The sequence below is a fragment of the Colossoma macropomum genome, unplaced genomic scaffold (genome assembly GCF_904425465.1).
Source record: "Colossoma macropomum unplaced genomic scaffold, Colossoma_macropomum, whole genome shotgun sequence".
Classification (NCBI taxonomy): Eukaryota; Metazoa; Chordata; class Actinopteri; order Characiformes; family Serrasalmidae; genus Colossoma; species Colossoma macropomum.
The window spans coordinates 29484885-29507393 of record NW_023494807.1 but is presented as its reverse complement, the minus strand read 5'-3'; the positions used below and the strand labels follow the sequence as shown (position 1 = coordinate 29507393).

The 22509-nt window shown below is 39.5% G+C and overlaps 1 protein-coding gene across 2 annotated transcripts in view; it reads right to left on the bottom strand.

The window, feature by feature from the left end:
• Positions 1-523: 523 nt before the first annotated feature.
• Positions 524-22509, bottom strand: part of ccdc18 (coiled-coil domain containing 18) — a 54097-nt gene continuing 32111 nt past the window's right edge. For both annotated transcript variants that reach the window (XM_036556506.1, XM_036556507.1), the window contains 10 exons: positions 21407-21570; positions 19333-19546; positions 16670-16769; positions 15949-16065; positions 14819-14887; positions 12358-12498; positions 8179-8316; positions 6285-6497; positions 2688-3158; positions 524-778 (listed from right to left, as the gene is read on the bottom strand). In XM_036556506.1, coding sequence (XP_036412399.1) covers positions 734-778; positions 2688-3158; positions 6285-6497; positions 8179-8316; positions 12358-12498; positions 14819-14887; positions 15949-16065; positions 16670-16769; positions 19333-19546; positions 21407-21570 — 1672 coding nt within the window. In that variant the 3' untranslated portion in view covers positions 524-733. The remainder of the gene's footprint in view (positions 779-2687; positions 3159-6284; positions 6498-8178; positions 8317-12357; positions 12499-14818; positions 14888-15948; positions 16066-16669; positions 16770-19332; positions 19547-21406; positions 21571-22509) is intronic.

Genomic DNA, 22509 nt, shown 5'->3' with positions numbered 1-22509 from the left:
AAACAAAAAAAAATAATAGACTTCGAGAATAAAGTCGTATTTTCTAGAATAAAATCGTAATATTTGGAGAAAGACAGAATATTTTGAGAAAAAAGTCATAGAATTCCAGCATTAAAGTGGGATATTACCAGGAAAAGTGATCGATCCTGAACTCGGCGTGCTCAGCGTCTTCGTTGTCCCCAGTAAAGCAACCGAGGCCCCAGTGCGTTATAGCAGCCCCCCTACTTTATCCTCCAAATATCGCGAGTTTATTATTGTAACTTCACAACTTTATTATCAATTTTTTTCTAATAAATACGACTTTATTCTCAAAATATTACAACTTTTTCTCGAAATACTACAATTTTATTCTAAAAATATTAGACTATTTTTTTATTTATTTTTTTTATTTATTTATTTTTTTTACAGTGGCCCTAAAACGCTGTTGTACAAATCCTGCAATCATGCTGCACAGTGATAACTGAGAGAAAAAAAAACAGAAAACATTTATAAATATCAAAAACACACAAAATTATTTCATTTATTGAAATTATTTCACCAAATACAAAAATACAAATTAAAAAAAGCATATCAAAAAGTTCAAGTTTCAAGTATCTGACTGTTCTCGATTAGTGCATGTACTAATGCAGCACTGGATGATCAGATGGCTGCTGCTCTGTTACAACGACAGGAAAGGGAAAAGGTCTAAATCCACACGTCTGTACTCCGCAGATCGTCTTCGAAAAGTCTTCTGTCAAGATACGTCTCCTTTAAAACTGTACCCGTCCTCGTTAAGGTCCTTTTAGGGAAAAAATTAGTGTTCTTAATAAAAACAGGTTTTTTTTTTTTATCCCCCCCAATTTTCTCCCCGATTTAGTCGTCTCCAATTCCACCCGCTAGTTAGGACTCCCCCAATCACACAATAGGAGGGCGAAGGCTAGTACAGGCTTCCTCCGAGACCTGTGAAGCGCCATCGCATCTTTTCGAACTGCCGCTCACGCAACGTCCCAACTGTAGTCCAACAGCCAAGGTTTGGTGCCTGAAGTTCGCTTCTTTAGTTCTACGCTAGAGCTACCAGGCTAATGTAGCTAACAATAAATGGAAGCTTAAACCCCACGAATTACCATGGTGTGAACTGCACGCCTAAATAATAATGTATGACACACTGTTATCAATAAAAACAGGAAGAATAAGGTTGTATAGCTGAAAACAGTGGCAGCCAGCTTGAAACTTGTCTGTACTTGTGTCCATGTTTTTAGAAACCATGTAATCAAGTCTAGAGATTACTTACCAACTCCACATGGTTTTTAAGTGTGTGATGATCTAGGCATTCAGTTAGCACTAGAATTTGGTTCTCATATTTAAGAACAACCAGAGGGCCTGCGTTGTATAGTTTGGTCAGAGTTTCAAATCTGTTTAGTGCAAAGAATTATGACAATAATTAAGACTACTGCGGCCATCTAAAGGCCATCATGCAGCACAGCAGATCAGCTATAGCACAGAGGAAGCTTAGCAGAAAAATGCCAATAAACATCAAGCTCAAGTTATTTTTAGGCTCTGCTCTTATAGATTTGATGAAAAACTTTCAACACCATTTAGTGAATTTATCACATTTGGTATCGGCTAACCAGCTCTTCACAAACTCACTGTTTTCAAGCTAAAAGCTACGAAGTGAAACAAGTTTAGATCAAACTAGACTAGTAACATTAAGCCTTGGGTTCACTACACGACTTTTTACGTCTGAACAGATTGTAAAAAGACTGGGCATCTCACGTTATCCGACTGGTTTTTGAAGATTTTTGTGGGCAACTGAAATATCAGGGATCAAAACTTTTCAGCTGCTGTTGAACCGAACGGAGCTCACTGAACTCGCGTGAACTCATGCGTTCTCCTGTAACTAGGAGACCCAAATAAACAAACGTGGAGCAGTGCTGGTTGGTTTATGTTGGGAGTTTTAAATGTACATAAACTCAATTGTGTCTTAAATTCAGCTCAATAAAAACCTTCGCTTCACACATGAGAGACTTCTCCCCACTTTTCTTTGCTTACGTGCTGTATTTTCTTCTTTTGCGCTCTCAGTTTTCGTTGGCTGTTGCGGGAATGTGTTCAGATTGAGTCGTTGACCAGTTTGCACTAGATGTCATTCAGACTCGGGACAAAATAATCAAACATGATAAAGTCCGACTGGTCTGAAATGCGACTGGGAGGCCAAAAATGTGAGTCTGCGCCCCTCAGACTAGAGCCGACTAGCACCGACTCTTACCCTGATTCTCAGTCTGGCAAAGTCGTAACCTCAACTTTAGCTGAAGTGAAAACAGGTGATTAGCATTGTCTGACCACTTTCTTGATGTAATTAACCTACTCTGGATTTGTGGTGTGAGTTTAATATGGTACAGTAATATTAAGACGCTGAGTGGCGGCTTTCTTTTGGGTGCTGCATGTTGTCCGGCGGACGTGTACAGTGTGAGAAGGCCTGCAGCCTTGAGAGACCTATGACAACATTTTTTGGTGAATAAAATGCCCATCCTTAGTTAGGGCAATGCTAATTGATGGTGATTGTGATTTTTTAGCTACAATAACCTTGAAGCTCCAGTACAAAACGAAAGAACCAAACTTCACACCGAACATGTCTTGGCATACTGATGTGGGTAAAGAGGTACTGATTCTTGGTCAAACTATCGCTTTAACAGATCGTGGTGCACACTTGCCTGTATGTGAGAGCTGCAGAGAGAGTGCTGCTCCTGTAGGGCCAGCGTCTGGTTGACGAACTTCAGCATGCCAGAGAGAGTGTCCATATCAGGTTCTTCAGTTTCTCCTTCATCCAGCATATAGGTGAGAGGGTTAAAGGTGGTGTCTGAGGTGGAGGTGAGGTCAGGGTTGTTCAGGCCCTGCCAGTCTGCACTGGGAGAACTGGGACACCTCAGAGCCTCCTGTACACTTGCTTTTACACTTTCAGAAAGCTCCAGAGAGGCATCTGAGGAGGCATTGTTCCAGGTGGTGGAGGAGCACAGGCTGGAGCGAGTGAGGTGGTCCTTATGGGAGGGGGAGAACTGAGGGAGGTCTTTAAGAGAGGGAGAGAAAGACGGAAAAGTGGACTCGTGGTGGAGAGTAGTGTTGTGGAGCTCAGCGGCTCTCTCCAAACTGGAAATCTTGGCTTGAAGACGTGTAATCTCTGATTCCTGAGACAGACAGACAGACAGACAGACAGACAGAGAGAGAGAGAGAGAGAGAGAGAGAGAGAGAGAGAGAGAGAGAGAGAGAGTTAATTCTACCATATAATAATATAATAACTTTACAACGGCTTTGGGGTTAGAGTACATAGAGTGGAATACAAACACTAACATGCACTCTCTTGGCTCAGTGCTTTTATAAAATATTGACAAAATATGGTAAAATGCTTAATAAATAATTTTTCATCAAAGCTATTTTTGTTGAAGTGTAAAGAAGTAGCATTACTGAGTCAGGAATAAAAATAAACAGGCCAAAATTATCAACGAAAAAAGGCCTAAAATAATCATTTAAAAGTCGGAGGCGTCGGGTCGAGTTTTTCACACCATGATATACGTCTTTATGTATTTATGTCACACAGACTCAAAAAGAAAGTCCAGCTCGATGTTTAGGCCTCAAATGATCTCAAAATCAACATTAAACCGATTAAGATATGATGACAACAGCAGATAATTCACTCAGATCCTCGTAAGACACGTCCTTCACCAAATTTTGACTTCATTCTTTTTGAAATCTCTTTCAGATTCATCCACTCAGGAAAGGGGTCCGAAGCACAACCCACAGTACAAAATGTTTTTCCGCAAGCTGCATGTAATTACACATTTCCACCAGAGGGGTCTCCAAATCCCAGAAACTTACACAGGATAGCTCTAAGAATAACCACAATAAACAATTCTTCCAAACAATGTAGGTCGTTAACTGGCTACCATTATTGTCAAAGATTATTCCATTAATTTGCCAAGTTTTAATAACTTCAGTTGATGTGTGCGGTCATATTTGGATTATTTTACAACGGCTTCAAACATGGCTCAGCCTTGGTGTTTTCCACCAATTATTCGAACATGAAATCAACACAAAAACACAGGGAGGCCTACAATACTGCAACCTGTCATTAATGGTTGTAAGAAAGGTCTAAACAAAACAACCCTGTTTAATGATGAGAGAATAATAAGAATTAGATGAGCTGCTTTCAGCCGTCACCTTCCCTGATAAGGTTATGTCTATGTCTATAGGAAATGACTGACATTAATTAATGCATCCTTTAAAACTCGTGTCAAACACAAAGCCAGCAGGCCAGATCAGGCCCACGGCACAATCCTAACCTAAATTATTTTGATTTTCAATTAATATTAGCCCCTTTTACAATGAGCTGCACTACAATCCCCAGCATGCACAGCAACATAATTTGCTCTGACACCCCCCTCTCCCAACAACAATCATCGGGACAGCAGTTTTCTACCCAATTCCACTAGTCATATCACCAAACACACTACCTGCACTTCAGCTGCAGTTCAACCAACATGAACACTGAGCAGCTCAGAAACTGGTGCCAAGAATTAGTGAACGTGCAGCAGAGAAGATGCCAGGTGTCTAGATCCATCACACAGGTAGGTTTAACAGCCCTACATCCTGAGGACATTTAAAGAGATTTAACAGTTATCTGTATCTAATGTAGCCTAAATACATCAAGTATTCACATATAATATTTGAAGGTTTATTACAAGTGGCTATATTTTGCTGCTGACATTTATAAAACATAAATGTCCTCTGGCCTTCGGATTTGTTGAGATTTTTTAATATGGACCTTTTAGTGGTTGTGTTTGACACTGGTTGAGTTTAAAAACTAACAATATTGAATAGATAAAAACTACAAAATGAGGCCCGAAGTGCCTGAAAGGCGACAAAATGTCTTGGTTGAGTTTCTACTTAATGTTATAACGTAAGCAACCAAGCATTCTCATCTAACAACTGCGGCTTTAATGACCTACAATTATACACATAGATCACAAGGTTGTAAACTTTGATTTATGCCTTGATTGCAAACACTGCAAAACAACCCTTCCTTACTGTTGTCACCATACAGGATAACAGATATGGGTTCCTGCAACAACAGCATGTTTCTTCTGTGAGACACAGCACTGAAGCGGTAAACACTTTAATGAGGATAATGAGCGAGCAGAACAGGTTCCTAATGTACGGGTGTAACTTTGACAGGTGCTCCTAAACGATGCACCAATGAGAAAATATTTCTTAGCACCTCTCAGGCACACCCTGTGAAACGAAGTGGGAACTCCCTTGCTTGTTTCCTTATATAGATGAGGGAAGACGCTGTCCTCCTGACCTTGAATTGAACAGATAGGCCGTTTCAGTAGAGCACCATGTCATTAACACCACTTTTCATCAGGGCTGTGGTTGAAATGTCAACACAGCAAAGCATTAAAGCCAACCTGAAACTGAAAGTGACCCTTTCTGTATCCTGTTAGTTCTTGTACCTGGTCATACTAATGCTGACCTTACACCAAACGATTTTTCAAGTGATTTCACTGTCACAGACGAGTTTCCAATGTTGGAATCAAATCATGAGAGTCTTGCTAAAGTTGAGTTGCGTTTGCGTTATCTCGATCGTTTAGTACAGGGGTAATTAAAATTCAATAAGGTCCAGTTAGAGAAAATATCCTCAAGCAAAGGTCCGGAACATCATAATGTCTAACTTACATCATGATTCAGTGCCATATACTGCATACTGAAGTAGACTAGTAGTTATATCAACATCGTATGTAGTCAACAACTGAATGTTAAATTAAATACAATTCAGTAATACACGATCAGGCATAACATTATGACCACCTCCTTGTTTCTATACTCACTGTCCATTTTATCAGCCCCGCTTACTATACAGGTGCACTTTGTATTTCTACAATTACAGACTGTAGTCCATCTGCTTTTACCCTGTTCTTCAGTGGTCAGGACACCCATGGACCCTCACAGAGCAGGTACTATTTGAGTGGCACTAGCAGCACTGCTGTGTCTGATCCACTCAGACCAGCACAACACACACTAACACACCACCACCACGTCAGTGTCACTGCAGTGCTGAGAATGATCCACCACCCAAATAGTACCTGATCTGTGAGGGTCCATGGGGGTCCTGACCACTGAAGAATAGGGTAAAAGGAAAACCACCTTCTGATGACATATGTTGAAGGTGGAAGGATCCGTTGGAAAAACTAATTACTACTAACTAATTAATCATCAATACCCAGCCTCGATATCCACCACAGATCCCATCCCAGTACCTTGATAAGCAGGTTTTCATTAGCAGTTTGCAGGAGCTGCTCTGAGGAATAAAGCTGAGCTCGCAGGCCAGCGGCTTCGGCTTTGGCTTCGTCCAGCTGCTCTCTGGCCTGCTGCAGCCGCTGGGTCAGCTGCTCCTGGGAGCTGCGCAGACTGCTGGAAATCTGATCCGAAACCTTCAGCAGCTGCCCTCGTGTCTGCTGCAGAGCAGAGAGCTGAGGGAAGGGAAAGACAAAGACATTAAGGCAACGAACGTGGACAATAGGACAAGATGGTCCAGGCTATTTGACAGTACTTGACCAAATATATTATTTCTGCATCGAGACAGCAAAAGGCAACTTTACTGCTGACTGTACACGCACGTTTAGTGGTGCAAAAGAAGACGTCCATAAGTCAGACTCAGATACAACCAGCCATCAGGGGTGCGAATCGCTACAGGCCTTATGATGCAAAATTATCATGATACTTATGATATTTAAAGATGTGGGACATGACAAGTATTGCAGTACTACTTATTACAATGTGTTACTTTTGGCAGTAAATTATTCCTCCAAAAGAAAATAATCAAGAAGCAGAAATGGTCTTTGTTTTACATATTTAGCAGATGCTTTCATCTGTGAAGTAGACAAATAACATTTAAAACGGATTTATCCTCATATATTTAACAAACACTTATCTAGAGCAATTATATATATATATATATATATATATATATATATATAAAATGTAAATGTGAGACATCTTGCCCTATTGAAGATTTACTTGTATATTACAGAGGTAAAAGGGCCCTGTTCTTTACTGTGTGGGGTGGGCTTGTTATCAATGGCAGTGTTGGACAGTTCTTAAGTCTACTTTCCCCCAATTTTCTCCCCAATTTTCTCACACAATACCACCAGCACTAGGAGGGCGAAAGCTAGCACCGCATGTTTCTGAACTGCCGTTTGGCACATTTGCAGCTGTTCTGTGGGCAGATTTACTCAAAAGATTTATTCAAAAAGATTTTATTTAATAATGATTATCGCTTTTGTGATATAGTTGACAACACTGCTTACTAGAACAACTACTTTAAAAAAAAACAATACCGTTCAACCCCGAAGGCAGCTGTGCTCTAATCCTAAAGGAGTCAGCTCGAACCCTGATTTGTGGCTGGCCATCTGCCAAAGGCTTATAGCAACTCAAAGTGCATTAACTTTATCTTAATCCATTTCATGCAAGTGCACTACATTCTGAATAATGAATAAAGCATGAAATATGAAATGTGATATCTATGTGGAAGTGACCAGCTGGAAACTTCTGGGAATGGGCTGAGAAGGGGAAAAATAATAAAGACAAAGAATGGTAATAAAAGCTGAAGTTAATGATAGTCCTAAAATCAGCCTAAAATCAACTACACAATAATTTCTTCCCCATTGATCAGCCAAGACATGTTTGCTTCTTTAGTTTTGCACTTAAGTCACTGTAGGGAAATGTAGCCAACAAGCTATGTTAATTGACAGCCATTAATTTAGCACTCAAAGTGCCTCAAATTGTTTCAAGTTGTTCAGTAACTAACGCTATATGACATGCTATCATCTATAAACACAGACTAAAGTACATCACAAAACACTGCCAAGAACAATAATAGCAGCAAGTCGGTTTGAGATTATTTATCACTCTGGTTTGAGGCCAGTGTGATATTTTAAGTACGTGGTTTGCACAGAGGTAACGAGGGGGCTGTAAGGTTCCATTACTTGTTAGCTACATTAGCCTCACAGCCCCAGCAGACAGCAGACAAAACCTGAGATCTGTCTTGGCTGAAGGACTACATTCGGGGTACTGGGAGGGAGAATGGTGCAAATTGGCTATTTATAAAGCCCTGAGTGAGTAGTGATGTACTGCACACTGGAGCAGTTATACCTCTTTATGGTGCTCTTCTCTTTCCTGCTCAAGCTGGTGCTGTAGTGCAGTAACTGCGGCCTGGTGTTTAGCTTCACTCTGAACACGACGCTTTTCAGCTACATTCAGCTGCTCCAGCAGCCGCTGCACCTCAGCGTCCTACATGCAAAACACAGATACAAGACAGCTCAACTCAAAGACAGTGGACACCATCACTAATGCACCAAGCATAAAGCAAGCAAGCTATTAATTGTTAATCATTACAGTGTGGCCCCTGTACAGCAGACTGATACAACGCTGCATAAAGCAGAACCCAAACATTTTGTTTTAAGCTAAATCTTCTTATAAGTTTTTGGCCAAAGTTCATATTTCTGCACATCTCTGTCACAAATGAAAATGTAAACTTCCAGCATCTGCTGCTAATAATTCAGCGAAAAAGCAGAGCAAGTACAAACGACTCAACTTACCACATAGGATCAGTTGTAACATTTGTTAATAAGTCTGGTAAACTGACGCAAAATTAAATTAACCAAATACAGTTTTGTATTGTTTGAACCGGACAATGTTTCCAACCCAAACACATAAAAATACATAAATATGATTAGTGAAAAGAAGCTGCGTCAAACATGGCAGGGTTATTTTTTACTATGAAGTAGAACAGCTAATATTAGGGCGGTAAAACTGAAATATTTTATTTGCATGACTGAATTTTTCTGATGAATCTGTGAATAAAAAAGTAATCTATTTTGAATGTATACAGGAGGACTTCTCTCGTTGTTTACTTTGGGAGGCTTAGTTGTAAAACTACATTAAAACTATCCCTGTCATGTGGAGGCTGCACTTTAGTCTAGTTAGTTCTCACTGTGAGCTGTTTACATGTTTCAAAACCTCGCTATATTACAGCCACGAATACAGTAATTAAATACTATTTGTTAATTCTAATACACACAATTTCCTTATACACACAACTTATACACACCATCAAAACATATGTACTTTTATGGTACAAAACAGTCTTCAGAGTGAAACTTGAGAAACTGACCGTCTGACAGACCTTGCTGCAAAAATTTACAGATGATGTTTCTACGGCAGAAGTCGGGAACATGCGTCTCTTTTTCTGCCCTGTTGTGGCTCCACAGCAGAATCAGATTTGTAGGTAAAAATAAAATAATCCTCCTTTACAGTAAAATAGAGCTCTGCTGATCGTTCAACACAGTTTAACAGTAAATGGTCTTAAACTCTGGAGTTAATGTAGAACTGCTAATTCACCCTTTAACCCTGAAGATTGGCACGCAGACTGCTGGTCACCATAACAACGACAACAATCTCGCAAAGCTAGTAGCTAACGAAACGGCAAAGAGAGAGATTTGAGCTGAACATAAGCCGATAATTTGGAGATGAATGGACTTATTTGCATTTATAATCACTCCAGCTGGTTTCCTGATACGTTTTATCTGCAAAGAGAAACTGACAAACACTAAAAAGTCACAAAGCTGAAGTCAGTTTCTCGTTCAAATTTTTCCGTCCCACCTTAAGTGGTGCCGCAGTTACATTCTACATTTAAGGTGGAACGGAAAAATTTGAACAAGAAGATATAGACATAGAATGAGAAGCGACTTCAGCCTCGTAAAAAACAAACACAGAGACATTTTACAAGAAACTGTTCTACTTTTGAGGAAAGGTTTCCTGCTGGAGATGTGAGAAAAGCGACTGTAGCTGAGTTAAGCTTAAAGCAGAGCAAAGTAAGTCTGTGTTTTTGTTTATATGATATTTTTAGCCTATCCTAGGACATTAGCACATACTGAGACATATTTACAGCCAAGATGGTAAAATGGACATCAAAATATTGTAGCTCCCACAGTGGTTAGATTTTTGCTGAAAGGACAAAATGGCTCTTCTTAACATTTGGGTTGCTGACCCCTGGACTAGTGATTAGAAAGGAAGCAGAAAAAGACCTAAATCTAGCATGGATATAACAGAGGCATTGTTTAAACACAACTGACATATTCATGCTCCTTCTGCAAAGGTGTTCTTTTGTGGCTAATGCTGCTAGGTTGGACAAGCTTTACAGAACGCTTGTAAAAATCACATTATACCCAATACGAAACTGTAGTAACACTCGGTAAGAGCTGCTACATAACACTGAGTTTCAAGTTTAAAATGCTATGCTACTGAGCAGGACTGTGTTGTTCTAGATCATCAAATCCAGGCAGGTTGAAAACTGACAGATTTGCCTACAGTTTCTCATTAGGTTGAATGAATAACCGACTCTAAATGTAGGTATTGTGACATAAACTGAGTCTGTTCTACAGTTTCTCATTAGGCTGAATGAACAACCGACTCTAAATGTAGGTATTGTGATATAAACTGAGTCTGTTCTACAGTTTCTCATTAGGTTGAATGAATAACCGACTCTAAATGTAGGTATTGTGATATAAACTGAGTCTGTTCTACAGTTTCTCATTAGGTTGAATGAATAACCGACTCTAAATGTAGGTATTGTGATATAAACTGAGTCTGTTCTACAGTTTCTCATTAGGTTGAATGAATAACCGACTCTAAATGTAGGTATTGTGATATAAACTGAGTCTGTTCTACAGTTTCTCATTAGGCTGAATGAACAACCGACTCTAAATGTAGGTATTGTGATATAAACTGAGTCTGTTCTACAGTTTCTCATTAGGCTGAATGAATAACCGACTCTAAATGTAGGTATTGTGATATAAACCGAGTCTGTTCTACAGTTTCTCATTAGTCTGGCAGGTCTTTATTTAAAAGGCACTTTACAGACGGATAAAGAGGAATAGAGAGACATAGAGAACAGTCATCGTCTTAGTCACGTAGCACGCTAAGTGGTTAGCAGAAGAATGCTGAGTTATAAAGAGACGCCGCAAACCTCAAACACTTCAGAGAAAACATGCAGCCTTCATTCTCTCAGACTGGATGTACAGTTATACAATACAGTGAAGAGGTCTGGCCTGACTTAAACTCTAAGGTGCCTGTTTTATGAGATCTAGTTTAAGCCCCTAGACTAAATAGGATTTGTAACGATAAAACACCAGACATTGCAGTTTAGTCCAAGATTAGACTTAGTATGGACTACGATACTGGACCTAAGGATCTGTATATGGGGCTACACTTTAACGTCTCACCCTCATTACAACAGAACTTACACATAATGCTTTTTAATACCTTTTTAAGACCTCAGAACAACAAAATACACTGACTGGCCACTTCATCAAAACCACATCCTTGTATCTACACTCTTTTATCCATTTTATCAGCTCTACTGACCATATAGGAGCACCTTGTAGTTCTACAGTTACAGACTGTAGCCCATCTGATTCTCTGCATACTTTGTTAGCCCCCTTTTACCCTGTTCTTCAATGGTCAGGGCCCCCACAAGACCACCACAGAGCAGGTATTATTTGGGTGGTGGATCATTCTCTGCATTGCAGCAACACTGATGTGGTGGTGGTGTGTTAGTGTGTGTTGTGCTGGTCTGAGTGGATCAGACACAGCAGTGCTGCTGGAGTGTTTAAACACTGTGTCCACTCACTGTCCACTCTATTAGACACTCCTACCTTGTCAGTCCACCTTGTAGATGTAAAGTCAGAGATGATAGCTCATCTGCTGCTGCACGGTTTGTGTTGGTCATCCTCTAGTCCTTCATCAGTGGTCACAGGACGCTGCCCACAGGACGCTGTTGGCTGGATATTTTTGGTTGGTGGACTATTCTCAGTCCAGCAGTGACACTGAGGTGTTTAAAAACTCCAGCAGCACTGCTGTGTCTGATCCACTCGTACCAGCACAACACACACTAACACACCACCACCATGTCGGTGTTACCGCAGTGCAGAGAATCCTGAGAGATCGGATTTGAGCAAAAAATCAGATTGAGCAATTAACCTTGTAATGTGAACGTAGCCTTACTGCGTCCGTTTTAAACTAAGGCTTAAACTGGGCTTATTGCAGCTGATAACTGCAGATAACATTTAAATATGCTGATGGTGGACATCCTTGAATTTAATACCTCTTTTAAGGATCCGCAAGAACGCTGCAGTAAGTTATTTAATTTTCAACAGGAACAGCGCTTATCCGTGGCTTGTCAGTATAACAGTTATGACAAAAATCATCCCAGAGGGAGAAGAATTTCAACTGCTATACTGATGACTACTAAATAAAGCTTGTATTGATCACCTTCTGTCTGGTTTGTTGCGTGACATCATCTAGCTGCCTGCTGAGGTCATCACAGAGAGCGTGTGCTTCCTGCAGGTCCTGGGCAGTTTTCTGGAGCTGCTCACGACTCGCACGCAGCTGCTGACTGTACTCCAGAGCACTCTGTGAGAGAGAGAGAGAGAGAGAGAGAGAGAGAGAGAGAGAGAGATAGATCATTGGGGCTTAAAAGTGTAATCTACCGATGTACTGTACGTTATCACAATAATTACAGTTCAATCAGTCCTTCAACTCAGCATGGGGGGGGATAATGACAAGTTGCAGGACATTAAAGTGAAGATTAACAGAATTAAGCTTTAACTCAAGCTGTGTTGCATCCTGCAAGCTTGTGTTCAGTCTTCATCTGAATTAGAGCTGCCCAATACAGTCTTTGTTAATCATTATTGTGACAGTCCTCTTTGCAATATTGATATTGCAGAAGGCTGAATATCGTCACTGTCAGGACAAACCCTTGCATTTCCATTTTGGCCATTTTGTATATTTTTATTTTAAATGCTGGAATTTACATTCCACTGTGCACACTACGTGGTGTGGAAAATTTAAGACAAGCAGACCAACTGAAATGCTCAAATATATTCGAAATAAACTGTAATTTTAATTTAACATTCATTAAAATTAAAACATTTTAATTACGTCACATTATTGATTCACCAGTGCATTTTTATTGATTCACCAGTGCATTTTTATTGATTCACCAGTGTATTTTCAATATATTTTGCATCACAAATCATACCGCAATCACAAAATGCAGAAATATAAGTGCAATACTATGATTCTGTCCATGATGTGCAGCCTTAATCAGTATTTGCATTCAGGGAGTGAAAGAGCAAACAAAACTCAGGCAAAACTAGAACACTGATGCCAGTTCGTTGGTTGATGAGGAAACATTTTTTTCTAGGTATGAGGTAAGAGTTCCTAAATAAAAACAGGTTTGAGGTTGCAACCTGCCAGATATATGTTTAAAAGGAAATTAACGTGTGGTCTCTTCGAGCTCTGTCAGGGTTGCTGCACAAGAGAAAGCATAACAGAAATATTAACATTTCCACCAGAATTTAGTAAAAAAAAAACTGAAGTTAGACAGGACATCAGTGGAAATTAGGAGCAGTTTCATAAAAGTATGAATAAACAGAAGGACAAAGTAAACATTCACACTGCAGTCAATGACTTTGCTGCACTCTACAACACGCAAAATCCCCAGAGCTTTAGAAAACCTATTAATTATTAGTCCGAAAACTAATACTAGCTCTTAAAAACTTGCCCCAGTGCACCACCGCAACCTTGCCTCCGAACCATCAAAAGAAAAGTGTATGGTGTATTTGTGTACAATAGATGAGGGCCATTTCAACATGAACGGCAAAAAAATGTGGGTCATTCTGTAGAAGTGCCAGGTTCACTTATCAATTACTCTCCAGGCTCAGCCCTAAAATTGTTGTTGCTTTACAGAACACAGGTCAAATATCACAACACCTACATTTAGAGTCGGTTATTCATTCAACCTAATGAGAAACTGTAGAACAGACTCAGTTTATGTTATTTATGTGATTATCAATTTTAAAGTATTTTTATTTTGTATGTGTGTGAAAGGTCACACAAAGTCAACCTGAAATCAAAATCAAAACTCTTTGCCTTGTAAGTTCGTGTTGCTGGTCACACTAAGCACATGAGTTAAAAGATTGTTTTCTTGTAATTTTCCAATTAAATGTAACGTAAAAGTCTTCGGGGGCGGCGCGGTGGCACAGTGGGTAGCGCTGTCGCCTCACAGCAAGAAGGGCCTGGGTTCGATTCCCGGCCGGGTGACCAGGGTCATTTCTGTGTGGAGTTTGCCTGTTCTCCCCGTGTCTGCGTGGGTTTCCTCCGGGTACTCCGGTTTCCTCCCACGGTCCAAAAACATGCAGTCAGGCCAATTGGACATGCTAAATTGCCCCTAGGTGTGAATGTGTGTGTGACTGTGTATGTCTGTTTGTCTGCCCTGCGATGGACTGGCGACCTGTCCAGGGTGTATCCTGCCTTCCGCCCAATGACAGCTGGGATAGGCTCCAGCACCCCACCGCGACCCAGTAGGATAAGCGGTTTAGATGATGTATGTATGTATGTAAAAGTCTTCGGAGCTTTGCTAATATCACTGCGCACCAGTGGGCAGGAAAAATAACATTAACCAATACATTTTTTTCACCTCAGGTAGTCTAGAGACGTTCTTACCATGTTCCTCTCGCAAATACATCACAGTTCAGAAGGAAAATGTGCTATGATTTCCCATTAATACTGACCTTAAGATAGATTAGGTGTGAATTTTGGTGTATAGAGATTTTTGCCAATGCTCTGTAAGCTTTGCCCAACATCACAACAGTCTTTCTATCATTCATCTTTACCAGATTATGTTTTAAGTCTCTTTTTGCTAAAACATGTCTCACCCACCCCGACTTACCTTTTCCAGATCCTCCTTCCCCTGGAGCTGAGATTTGACTAAATCTAGCCTTTCAGTTAGGAACTCCACCTGTAGAGGGACACACAGTCATAAAGTCCTTCTACAAAGCCCTAATCAGAGCACTTAACCATTCTACATTTTTCTACTATTTTATTTTTTCTCTGCGTTTAACTTGCAACATTTGTGAGGTTTTTATGTAGCAAAAACAGCCATGTTTAATTTTAACATGATTGTTTTCCAACCTCTCCTTATCCCTTAAAATTAAACATGCTGTTTATGTTACTGTGCTGTGATGCAGGTGATGAGCTCTGTTCTGGTTGGCTGTTCTGTATTACAGCTCCTTCAAAAAGCAGTCCAGGCTGAAACACTCCTTATAACTTCAGGGTGAATGGGCGGGGCTAAACTGCTCTAGGCTGAATATGCACATATATGCTGTTGCTACAGTTTAGTTTCAAAATGTAAACTGTATGGACTGGAGGGTGGGTAGTTTTGAAACTTGAACAGTAACAATGTTTCCATACCATATCAAACTCTCATTTAAGAGTGTGTTTTTATAGAATTTGTGGATTAAAAATGTTGACTTTTAGAAAATCCAAAGTTCTAACCTACAGGAACAACAAAATGCTCCTTTGTAAAGTGCTTTTTACAAAAAAATCTGTGCTTAAATCTTTTAAAGTGAGTAAAGTGAGGGAGCAAAGCCACATCTTTTTGGTACCTGAGGCTAGAATTAGGGTTAGACTAGAAAATTATTATTACATACAAATACTTACATAAAGTCATATAACAAAGTTTCAGTGGCCCTGGTCAAATTACATGTTTTGTTGATTTTCTAAGTCTAAAATAAATTAACAAACTTCTGCACAATTTATTGAACAATTACTGTTTATTTACTGAATTTAAAATATTGGGGACAAAATAAAAGAAAAAAAATAAAATTGGTGCAAAAGGTATGGCACATTTTATATTTTATGTTTCTTTTTTATGTGCAGAAAAATGTATTTACACACACACACACACACACACACACATACATACACACATACACATATATATATATATATATATAGTAGAAGACATGTGTGACCTGGATGCCCTGACATTGTATACAAACAAGTGTTTTGTGTGTGTACCTGTTTATCTCTTTCTTTAAGCTTTCTCTCAGTCTTCTCCAGAGTGTCCTGCAGGAGCTCTACCTTCCTCTCCATCTCCATCTTTCGCTCCTTAATGGCCACATCCAGCTGCCCAAGCTGACCACACAGTGAGACAGAGATATATTATGATCAAACAGACAATTTTTAGACTTCCATTTCTTTTTTCTGCACCACCTACAGGACTTTAAAAACATATAAATATGATTAACTCAGGTACTCATGCTTGATCCATGTCTCAGCTCCAGAAATAGATAGATAGATAGATAGAAAGTATGAGAGAGTAGGAATAAAGGTATATCTATTTGCATATTTATATAGCATATGAGACAGATCTGTTGTATTTAAATGAGAGCAGGTATTGCACTAAACAGTATGAGGTAGTTACAACACAATGAGTATAAATGTAACTAGGAGTGTCAGCAGTATTTACAGTCTAAAGTGCACAGTGAAAGTGTCATTACAGTGGCGGTTATGAAATATTGCACAGTGTGTATTAACAGGAGAGGTAATATAGTGATGTGGTTCAGCTCAGTTCAGACAGCGGGAGGTCAGTACCATCTCTGCAGTAAGGAGACTTGTTGTAGTCATGAATTGCAGAGAAACATCTGACAACAGTGAATGCCACCACTTCTTTTAAACAGTATTTTTATAAATGCAGTTGATCTGGGTTAATCCAGCTCTGTTTGGTGTGGGTGTGTACCAGCTCTGCTCTCTGCTGCAGCTCCCCCTGTCGCTCCTTTAGTGCAGTGTCCATGTCTAGCACTTCATTATTCCTCTCCTCCAGTTCCCTCTGGCTTTCTCTGTAAAAACATACACATTCTGCTTTACAAAATCCACTTTTTACCAAAAAAAAGTTTAAAATATTGGTCATAACAATCAAAAGCCAAAAGACAAAATAAACAACAAATCTGAACTATGCTAAATCTGCCCAAGATATAGAATCAACATTAACTTCTAAAAATTCTAAAATTTTATTCTAAGAAAATAACACCACTCTTCCTGATCACATGCAGAGAGCTCATTATACCTAAAATTGTAGTATTTTTTTTTTTAAATCATCTGCTTGTACAGTAGCTTTTGCACATTGAGTATGATATTTTTATTCAGAGTGGTTTGATGTGAAATGATTGATTATAGAGACTCAGATTTCTTTACAGTGGTGGTGACAGGAACCAGGTGTAGATGACAACACAAATATAGCCGTTTCATTTACTATCCAAAACCACCAATGTGTCTACGTGTCCATGTATATGGTAAAACAGTGGAAAATCTGAGAAATATCTTTTCTTTGGGGACTATTTTGCCTCATAGCACCCTGCATGTACCCTTACGTTGAGCAAATATTATTCAAATTTGTTTTAGGCCGAGGGCTTATTTAAAACTATAGGAAAATGAGGCATCAGGCAGTGTATTTATAACCATGAGGGTGCTTTTAGAGGCGGCCGTCTGGTTCCTATCACCACCTCCGTGAACAATTCTGATTCGATAGGTTTCTCTAAAATGGAGCATTTCGCACTATACCACTCTGAATGACATTATTTACATCTTAATTTATTAATTATACAGAAAAAAAAATTAAAAATCAATGGAATTCCTCTTGAATTATGAACCCATGTCTCTGTGGACTGGTTTAAATGTCTCAAGTTAGATATTAAATATCTCTTTAGCTCATTTTACGATTGTTGTTAAGTGAAATTGGCTCAAGGTGGTGACGTCACTATACGTTACTGAGATATCACTGATGTTACTTTGAACTACATCAATATGCAGTAGTAGTCCACGTTTGCGCCAAAAGGTGGCAGCACTGTGCAAAAAGAGCATGTTATAAAATAACGTTATATTGAGAATGAGGCAAAGGGAACTGGTTGGGATTTGAATGAAAAATGATTGGCTGGTTTCATTGTGACTGTAAAATGGAACATAAACAGTTTATAACCCTTGTTATAAGCAATGGTTTATATTCGTGTCATTATGCGGCATCTGTTCACATGCTTTGATATGACTGGTGGCCGGTCGTGTTGTTACAAACCCTCTAAGGCCTGAATATAGTGGGCAATGCTTGTGTTCTTGTGAATATTTATTAGCAACAGGGAAGATGCTTGAACAGACATCCATATCAAAGAAGTGCAGGGACGAGCAGTTAATTTCAGTTAAAAAGGTTTCATGAGTAAGTCAAGGTCACAGATGCTTCTAACTCTCAGCTTTTCTACAGAGCAGTATGAGCATACAAGAGCCAAAGAGAAAGCTACAGAGAAACAGAGGAAAAAGTTATATATTACACCACAAATCTTACTGAAATAATGTGTTGCGTATGTCAGGCATTTCATATTTCAACTAGTCAGTGTACTCTCTCAAATTTACAGTTTACACTATACAAACCTGTTACTTAATTTACAGCTTTTTCCTTCTTTTTACATCGTAACAGAGCCACATCATTTACATAATTCATCTATCTCATACTAGAAAAACATTAAAGCAGCACTGCATGGATTGTGGATGGTGGATGTGTTTGGTGTGATATGTTTTACAGAGTAAAATTTCAGAGTAATAGGCTCTCGAGTGGCACAACCATCTAAGCGTTGGCCCCATCATCAGGAGATTGCAAGTTCGATCCCTGGTGATGCTACAGCCATCCGTAGCCGGGAGTCCAAGAGAGCACAATTGGCCTCGCTCTCTCTGGGTGGGTGGGATGGCTGCCCTTCTCCCCCATCACTCACTCAGCGCGATGCTAGTCAGCGCAGGCGTCTGTTAGCTGATGTAACAGATCTGGCAGTTGGCGCTTTCCTCCGAGCGCGTTCGGCTGTCCAGTGACGTTGCGTGAGCGGCAGCTTGAAAAGAAAGCGGTGGCTGGCTTCACAGGTCTCGGAGGAAGCCTGTGTTAGCATCGTGTGATTGGGGGAGTCCTAACTAGCTACGACTAAATTGGGGAGAAAATCAGGGTAAAAATTAAAACCTTCAGAGTAATATCCAAAAAGAGGTTTGTTAACTGAAGTGAGGCAAATCCAGCATTAATATGTCAGTGAGTTCACAGTACTCTTTTAAGTCTGTAAGCAAACACAAGATTCACAGTGATACAAAATTAGGCTGCATGACAGACAAATTCCATATTGCGATTATACTGCAATTATATTATAACTGGAAATAAGTGAGTCAGACTGAAGTGGGTCTGGTGATGGAAAATGACAGAAACGGACTCATCTGACATGAAGAGACAGACTTCGACAGCCTTCATCGCCTAATTGAAAGGAAACTGAGAAACAGTTTGAAGACCCAAACATCCTTTGGCCAACGCCGTAGTGGCTCACAAGCCCCTCCCTCACACTCCTGTACCAATAGCAGAGAGGCTGAGGGGCGGAGCCTCACCTGAGCTCAGCAGCCAGCTGGTCAATGGTGGTCTGTCGTTGGTCTGCGGTCAGCTGGGTCCTCTGAAGGACATCTCGGAGTTCCTGTAGGTGGTCCAGTGTGTCGGATAGCTCCCCGCGCACCACCTGCAGCTGTCCCTCCAGCAACTGAGCTCGCTGCAGAGAGTTCCGCCTGTCCATCTCACTGCGATGGAGCTTCTCTTCCAGATCAATCACTGAAACAAAACACAGAGCAGAAGGACAAAGTCCATTATACCAATTAACACACTACAGAAAGTGAATTTTGCTACTGAAAACAACAATAAATTCTGTAGTGGAAATCACTGCACGGGCTCAGGAACACTTCTGAAAAGCACTGTCTATGAAAACAGTTCATCACTGCATCCACAAATGCAAGTTAAAACTCAAAAATGCAAAGAAGAAACTGTACATAAACAGGATCCAGAAATGCTGCCACCTTCTCTGGGCCCGGGCTCATTTAAAATGGACTGAGGCGAAGCGGAAAAGTGTCCTGTGGTCCGACAAATCAACATTTGAAATTCTTTTTGGAAATCATGGACGCTGTGTCCCCCGGGATAAAGACTACTCAGCTTGTTATCAGTGCACAGTTCAAAAGCCAGTATTCATGATGCTATAGGGGGGGCATTAGTGCACATGGCATGGGTGACATGCACATCTGTGAAGGCACCATTAATGCTGAACTATATATATATATTTTGGCAACATATGCTGCCATCCAGATGACATCCTTGATTATTTCAACAAGACAAACCACATTCTGCATGTATTACAACAGCATTGCTCATTATTAAGAGACCAGGTGCTAAACTGGCCTGCCTGCAGTCCAGACCTGTCACCACTGATAACATATGGAGGGTTTTGAAATGAAAATTACAACAAATGAGCCCCTGAATTGTTGAGCAGCTGAAATCCTGTATCAAACAAGAACAGGAAAACATTTCACTTTCAAAACTACAGCAGTGTCTCCTCAGTTCCCAAATGCTTACAGAGTGTTGATAAAAGAAGAAATGATGAAACACAGTGGTAAACAGGCCCCCGTCCCAACTTTTTGGAATGTGTTGTTGGCATCAAATTCAAAATGGGCATATATTTTTCCAAAAACAATACAACTTCTCAGTTTCAAAATCTGATATGTTGTCTTTGTAGTATTTTCTTTTGAAAAAATGTTTTTACATGATTTGCATATTATTGCATTCTATTTTTATTTACATTCTACACAGCGTCCCAACTTATTTGGAAATGGGGTGTATAATTATTTTCCACGTGTAGCTCACTGAAACAAGGCTTTCAATCCAGAGCACATTTGGGTTTGTAAATAGCCACTATTAACTGAATATGATATATATGAAATGTTATTGTTGTGTAGTTACACTTATTTAATGTGAATTAATTGTAAATGTAATTAAGTATGTCATTATTTATGTAATTACATTTAAATGCAAGTGTATTATTATTATTATTATTATTATTATTACTATTAATATTTATTTAACATTATTATAAATTTTGTCACAATATACTTCTCAGAGCACATCATGGATAATAATAATAATAATAATAATAATAATAATAATAATTATTATTATTATTAATAATAATAATAATAATAATAATAATAACAACATTAATAATAATAATAATAATCATCATCATCATCATCATCTTGCATGCCACTGTTTTATCTACACCCTCACCACACTGTATTATCTACTGTCTGTATTACATATTGCATTAATATCTATTGTTTGCTTATACTAGTGTCAACTGTACCTTAAATAAAAAAATAAACAAATTAGTAAATTAGTAAAAAAGGCTTTCACAAAAGGAGTATAGCAATTGTATTCTTCTAGACCTGTGGTTCTAAAACTGGACCTCCGGGACTCCCAGACAGTCCGCATTTTTGCTCTGTCCCAGTTCCATGGTTTGAAAACCACTGCTCTAGACATCTAAAGGTTAATAAATAAAGCCACAATAATTATCACTAAAGAACCCATTTTATATTACGCTTGCTGTGTTTTCAGAAGGTCTGTATTGCTGAACTTCATGCAGCATACCCAGTTCACTCTTCTTGTCCAGCAGGCCTTTGGTCTCCTGCAGCGTTTCCTCCATCTGTACGAGCTGTGAGGCTTTAGCACTGCTGTCCCTTCTCAAATGCAGCAGCTCCTGCTCCATCTCGGACAGCTCCCCTCGACAGGTGTTCATCTCAGAGCTCAGCTGCCTGAAAAACACAAACAGAAGTAAGCTTAAGACGCCCAATACATCTCCATCAGAATTTTTAGAGGTTTACAGGAGACTACCACCTAAACAACACTGTTCTAGAGATTTCTTTTGAGCTCAAGTGCTGGAGAAGCAAGAAGAAGTCCAGAAATCAAGTTTTTCCTTTGCTTTATCTTCCAGAGATGTTCCAATATCTGTGGCCTTTAAACGTCAGCCACAGAGAAAACCAGGGAAGGGATCAGAATGGCTGTTTATTTATAGCGCCACACGGCCGAAGGAGTGGCTGTGGATACAATGAAAAGCCTCACACAGTCATAAGACACACTGGGACACCCTCAGGATAAAACAACGCCAGTGGGTGTACGGTGGCCTGTAATCTAAATACCTACGTTTGGAACAGCCTTAACCACAAACCCCATTTAACTTGCACAGAGGAGTTTTGTGGCTAAGCCTGTTTTGACCTTGCACTGGTCAAGTAAAATTCAAGGATTCAAGCCGATTCACAACAGCACGGCCATAGAATCACAAGACTAAGAGCATACAGGAGTTTTGCACAGAATCGAGTAGGGCAGCAAGATGTGGACAAAATCCTAGTACTGCTATTATAAAATGCTACATGTGCTTTTTAACATAATCAAAAGACACTGGAAAATCAGTCATGTGACGGTTAAATATTAGCCTGCATTGTTTTGAAAGAAATCATTTACTTTTGTTGGATTATAATAGGGCTGCAAAAAAGGATTCTTTGATATTCGATTGTTTGTGTGAATTAATCGACTAATACTCGATTAATCATCTAAAATATTGCTGGTAAATGTGAAGACCTGTAACAATACAACATTTGACAAACTGAGGTTCTGTTCACCAAGAGCTAAATTACCACCCAGCCCATAATTTTGAGTTACAGTAAGTAATGAGCAAAAGCTAAAAAAATAAGCTA